General features: G+C 53.9%; 1 protein-coding gene across 1 annotated transcript; it reads left to right on the forward strand.

The window, feature by feature from the left end:
* Positions 1–504: 504 nt before the first annotated feature.
* On the forward strand, positions 505–2,203 carry HMX2 (H6 family homeobox 2). The gene is given in 3 exon segments (XM_045876314.2): positions 505–585; positions 587–773; positions 1,627–2,203. Coding segments are annotated over 3 exon segments (822 nt in total). The 3' UTR covers positions 2,181–2,203.
* Positions 2,204–6,322: the final 4,119 nt, after the last annotated feature.

Here is a 6,322-nt window from a genome sequence, read left to right on the forward strand (position 1 = left end):
GCGGTAGGAGTCCATACAGAGGCTAGGACCTCCAGCTGGAATCTATGCTGCTTTTGGCCCTGCTGTCCTGGTTGGACACAGCAGATGCCCGCCGGCTTCTCGGCGCGCTCCGGGGCGCACAGTGGCTGCGTGCCGGGCCTGGGCTTTTTGAAAATTTCCGGGGCCGCTCGGCGGCGCTGCGATTGGCCGCGGCCGGATAACCTCTATGCAAATGAGGCCGCGCCACCTCCGCGCCGGCGGAGACCCCGAGAGCTGGCGGGCAAGGAAGGGGCATTCGCGGTGGGGCTGGGCGGGCACACCCAGAGCCGGGCAGGCAGGGATCCCCGTGCAGCCATCCCGTGCCCGCGTGTCCCCCGCGCAGAGGGGACGCCTCACCAGCTTCGCCGCCCCCTCCCCCTGGCTCCCCTCCCCGCCCCTCCCCCCGCCTGCCTGCCTGCACCACCTTCCACCCAGATCGTCTCTAAAGGGAGTTCTTGGTTTCCTCCGATTTCTTATGAACCCAGGATGGGCAGCAAGGAAGATGCAGGCAAGGGGTGTCCGGCGGCCGGCGGCGTCTCCAGCTTCACCATTCAGTCCATCCTGGGCGGGGGGCCCCTCGGAGGTGCCACGGGAGCCCGCCGGCTGGCCCGCCAGGAAACGCAGCCTGTCCGTGTCCTCGGAGGAGGAGGAGCCGGACGACGGCTGGAAGGCACCTGCCCGCTTCTGCCCAGACCCGCAAGGCCCCAAGGAGCCGGGCCCCAAGCATCACCCCCCCATCCCCTTTCCTTGCCTGGGTAAGGATCGCACGCCGCCGGGTCGGCCGCGAGCAAGCTCTAGGGGAGGGAAGCTGTGCCGGGGTCCAGGCCCCCTCTGGCCAGAGCCCCGGCCGCCCGGGGTCCAGGGAGGAGGGGTGGGGACGTGCCCGCGTTGTTGTCTCCTCCTCCCGGAGGGGGCTCGGGAGGTGACGGGAACCGTCTTGGAGAAGGTTGGGTTGGAAGGAGAATATACCACAGCGGGCTGGTACAGGGCGGGCCGCACACACGGCTCTGCCCTCAATATCCCCTTTGTACATCGGTCGGATACTTTCCGAACAAGAGGTCTAGAAGTCGGGTCCCAGCGGTCCATCTGTCTCTACTGCAATCTCTTCCAGCTTCTTTTTTCTCCTCTCTCTCCCTCTGCCCCCCCCCCCCGCCTGATTACCACTCCAAGATGATTGACAATGGTGCCTTTCAGAGATGGCTCCTCTTTACAACACTGACGAAGGGGAGCCCCGCGTTAGTCCTTAGCGTGATTTCCGAACAAACGGCCTGTGAAATGATGCCACACTATAAAGCTCGGGGAACTCTTCCAGCTCAGTTATTACAAGGCAAAATCACCTTTTAAAATGATGCTAATGTCCCCCCGTCCAGACTTGCTCCCCTTTCACCGAAGCTGGGGGCACAGAGTCCCCACACTCTCGAAATAGCTGGGACCCGTTGCCTTTTCAAGGCTAGGGTGCTGGGCTTTGGGTTCCACCGAGAGGTAGAAGAGGAAGGGGTTGGGACCAAGGCTGCAGCCGCCTGCCATCCCCCCACCCCGTCTTGGCCAGGGCTGGGGGTTTCGGAGGCTCCCCAACTCCATGCCTTCCTGTCTGTTCTCCCTCCCCAGGTACCCCCAAGGGCAGCGGAGGCGCGGGGCCGGCGAGCTCGGAGCGCACGCCTTTCCTCTCTCCCTCGCACCCGGACTTTAAGGAAGAGAAAGAGAGGCTCCTGCCCGCGGGCTCGCCGTCGCCAGGGCCAGAGCGGCCGCGGGACGGCGGCGCCGAGCGGCAGGCGGGCGCCGCCAAAAAGAAGACGCGCACGGTCTTCTCGCGCAGCCAGGTGTACCAGCTCGAGTCCACCTTCGACATGAAGCGCTACCTGAGCAGCTCGGAGCGCGCCTGCCTCGCCTCCAGCCTGCAGCTCACCGAGACCCAGGTCAAGACTTGGTTCCAGAACCGCCGCAACAAGTGGAAGCGGCAGCTCTCGGCCGAGCTGGAGGCGGCCAACATGGCGCACGCCTCGGCGCAGACTCTGGTGGGAATGCCGCTGGTGTTCCGGGACAGCTCGCTGCTGCGCGTGCCGGTGCCGCGCTCGCTCGCCTTCCCCGCGCCGCTCTACTACCCCGGCAGCAACCTCTCGGCCTTACCGCTCTACAGCCTCTACAACAAGCTCGACTACTGAGCGGCCGCCGGCCCGCGCCGCGCTCTCCCGGCCGCCTCCAGCTGCCCCCTCCCGGGGCTCCGGAGCGGGGCGGTGTGTTGCCAGAAATATTAAGAAATACACCATGTGTATTCATTATCTCTTATTTATGGCCTCTGCCCTACTTTTTGTTTTGATTGTTTCGGGTATTTATGGGCATTTCTCAAGCCAGATCGCCTGCTTTCTACCCCAAACAAACCAATACGCTTTGAAAACCATTGTGGAGGGGATGTTCTCGGGTGGTGGTGGGCATGGGAGTTTCGGCCAGATCTACATTGATCGGTAGGGGGAAAAGAATCAGAAAAACACCAACAGAACCAGGTACACTCCTCTCCCCATATATACACCTGTAGGTATGTACACGCGCACACAGCCGGCCAAAGCCAGCGAGGTGTTTGGACAAGTATCTCAACGCCTCTTTTCGTTTTCCTCGTTCCGAGGATGGGTAGGAGGAGATTTCAGATCTGTAAATATTTTTAAAGAGGAAAATAAAACATTTTAAGCATCGTTGCTAACTTTGGTGAGACTGATTGCCCAGCGCGCTAACGCGCGGCTTTTCTCGATTTTCGGTGGAGGCGTGCGGCAGGCAGTAGAGGTCTTGCTCCCACCCCACGTAGAGGGTGGGACTGGGGTCAGGGGTTAAAGGTGGGGACCTTGGCGCCGTCGAGGCGGCACGTGGGCTAGAGCTGCACCCCCTTCCACTCCCGGGTGCCCGTAGACCTGGCGCTGGCTGAGGCGCACCTGGGCAGGAATCCATCTCGGAGCCCGCGCTGAGAGGGACAAAGGCGGGGAGCCTCACTGCTGAAGCGCTACCTTCCCGGAACGAGCATCTTCCCAGCACTGGGAGCGCCTCGGGCTTAGCCGCAGCAGGGCGCCGTGCGACGTGGTCCAGCCTTTGCCACGCGCCTCCTCCCGAGGGCGAAGGTCGGGTGGGATGGCGCTGCCTGAACCAGGTGCAGAGCCGGCTTTGCTCATCGCCCAGCCTGGCGCGACAGGCTTGCAGGCGCGTACGCTTCCCGAGCGGGTGGCACAGTTGTCGGTCCCCCGCCGCGCGGAACTGGGCGCAGAGAGGCGGCACTTCGGCCGAGGAGGGATCTGAGGCTGGAGACGAGGCGCGCGGCAAAGGCGCTTCCGCGCACTTTTTGATTGTTGTTGTTTATAGTGTATAGTTTGCGTTGTGTGTGGCTGAATGGAGGGGTCACGGCAAGCACGTGGCCAGTCGCGCTGAAAGGAACCGCGGCGCGGGGCCTGCGTGCCCACCGGCTTCCGTGCCCTAACACCTGCCGCCGCGCGCGGGCTGGGAGGGCGCGGCACCCGGAGAATAGCAGCGCGAGTGTCATGCCAATCGCAGAGTTTTGCAATGTTTGATCGCAGCCGCCTGTGCCGTGTAAAGCGTCGGAAAAGATGACTGGACCTTAGAGAAGGACGTTGGTTCCGTGTCACGTGGGGAGACCTCCCCGGTCCTCCCGCCTCCGGTCCCGAGGTCCCCTTAGCCGGTGCAAGGGTGCTGCTGGGAGAGCGCAGGGAGGAGGTCGGACTTCATCCTCTAGAAGGAAAACATTTGCGTGATGGACTTGTCTCTGGGGCGAGAGGCGTCGAAATTATCAGCATTTTATGAAAATGTAGAGGCTATCTGTAAATCAGATCTATGTGACCCGCAGTATTTTGTCTGAAGTGCTTGGTCTCTTGTCCATTTTGAGGTCGTTGTTTTCTTCTCATATAAGATTTCATGAAAATTACAATCTCTTTCAAGATGACGTCAGAGGGTTGTTATCCAAGAACACATCTGCAGATGCTAAGTGAGTTCTAGTCCACTTACTTCATTTCAGCTGAGTTAACCCAGTAAATATTTACTGAGCCCTAGAACTTGCTGAGAACTGGGCTAAATATTGGATAGACACAGAGAGAAAACAAAAGTGACACTGGGTCCGTTTTCTTCTGATTTATTTGGTACATGTATTTTATTCCAAAGAATTTTTTCTTTCCATATGACCCACTTTAAATTCTTCCTGTCCTTTAAAGTTGTTATTTGAATATTCCATGCTGAAACAACCAATTTGCTCAAGGACCTACTTGTATAGGAATATTCCATCCATCTCATTATTGTCTGCATTTCAGTAGATTATGTTTTTGTCAAGAGATGATAGTTTTAGCAGTGTTGGGTCACTGTATCCTCCTTATGCTTACTTATCTTATAGGAAGTGGTTTTCTCTAGCCACTCTAGGCTCTTAATGGCAGAGTGATTTTGCCCTTAAGATTTCAGGGATGATATCATATAGTGGATATTTCAATCCTTTTACTACTTCAGAAATCAGCAGTCAAAGGTGATCCAACACTGTAATTAGTTTCTGGGAATTCCCTGCTCCTACAGGTAACTGAGTGTTACCACACACACACACACACACACACACACACACACACACGACTTTGCATTTGGATTTAAAATGTTCAAGATTCCATTGTGGCCAGATCTCCTATCTCAAGACTATCAATTCATTTGAATAATCAGCAAAATCATCAGCCTCTCTTTCAGGCTGTAAACTGGATTTAAAAGATTGACGTTTCTTAAAACTCGAATAGAGTCTGGCTGCAACTGTGTGCCCAGAGGGACCTGAATCATACACACACTGTATAATGAAATACACTTAGATTTTATTAGCAGATAATTCATGCTCAGAATCTTGAAACTCTAATAGAATTAAATAAACAACTGGGAGAGGGAACCAAATAGAATTATTTGGAGATAAAATTATTTAGCCAAAGTTAGAATGGAGGCAAGGCACTGCATTTTAAAATTCTTAACCTCACCATTAACTTGTTGAAAGAGAAAATATAGAGAACCAAGTATGAGGACTGGCAATGAGGGAGGGCAAGATTCTGTTCTTTTAGCAGTAATATCAACACAGTGGGCAGAAGGGTGGTTACTGTGTGTGTGTTTATTTTGTCAAGAATCCTAAAAAGAAGTGCACCTGAGTAGGGTCTGTGAATGGGTAAAGACCAACAACACTTTTCCTCTATTAATATACCTTAAAAGTTAAACACTTTAACTCCAACAATTTCCTCCCACTTCATACAAAATCACATAATAAAATAAGATTTTTTTTTTCCCACAAAAGGCAGTGAAAAAGAGGTTACAGTATGGATTAGGTTGAAAATTGTCAATGAGTTTTTGATATTTAAGAGTAACTGAGTCACAGCATTCTAGTTATAAATTAAGAATTACTTTTCTTTCGTGGAGATCAAGTAAGTTCCAGAAGCAAATTCTCAATTCTCCTATTTCTGTAGGAGTCTAGAAACAGATAACGGGAGCAAACTGAGACTGCAACTCTAGGGAGTTTTTGGGGTGGGAAGGTGAATGGGGAGAAGCTTGTAGCTGTCATTTTAGGACCCTGCTTAAATATACAGAAGCTTTCGAGCTTTAACGCACTGCAAAGTAATTCTTTTCCAGTCTGTCCACCCTTCTGGACAGGGAGTTCCCCCGAAAGCAAGGACTGTCTGATTAATGTATCTTCCCAGATGCTCTCACCAGGCCTGGTATTCAGTGGGTGCTCAATAAACGTTTGCAGAAAGATGGAATGGAGGGATAAAGCATAGTAAAAATAAGGATGAGTTTTTATGATATCAATAGATCTTAAGACAATGGAAAATGTGAGACCCTGGTGAAGGGGTGGAAACGCCAGGAAAATGAGAATAAATCAGGGAAAAGTAATGCAATTGACTAGAGCAAATATTTCCACTCCAATTTTGGGTTAACTTCATGGGCGTATGCATGTCCAGTGAAAGGGAGAATAATTTAGCTCTACAGAAGTATTGACCAAAATGGGGTTCTTGCGTCTGAGAGACCGAGTTGGGGAGTGCGCCACGGGTCCAATTGTAAAGAGCATCTTTCCCGCCTACTATTCAGAAGACCGGCCAGGCGTCGGCCCCCAGGAAACTACATTTCCCAGCGTGCTGCACAAGGGCGGGAGAGTGCGTGGGCTCAGCCTCGGCGCGGCGCACTTTGGGAATTGTAGTTTCCCGTCGTCCCTCTCGAGGACGCGCGCCTCAGCCTTGTGATAAAGGGAGACCACGTGATCGGAAAAGCCGCGGTTTGCCTTTGAGCCGGAACAAGATGGCTGGGTTGA

Source organism: Mirounga angustirostris, unplaced genomic scaffold, assembly GCF_029215605.1.
Source record: "Mirounga angustirostris isolate CCGP_5_RB_7025 unplaced genomic scaffold, mMirAng1.0.hap1 SCAF_6, whole genome shotgun sequence".
Classification (NCBI taxonomy): Eukaryota; Metazoa; Chordata; class Mammalia; order Carnivora; family Phocidae; genus Mirounga; species Mirounga angustirostris.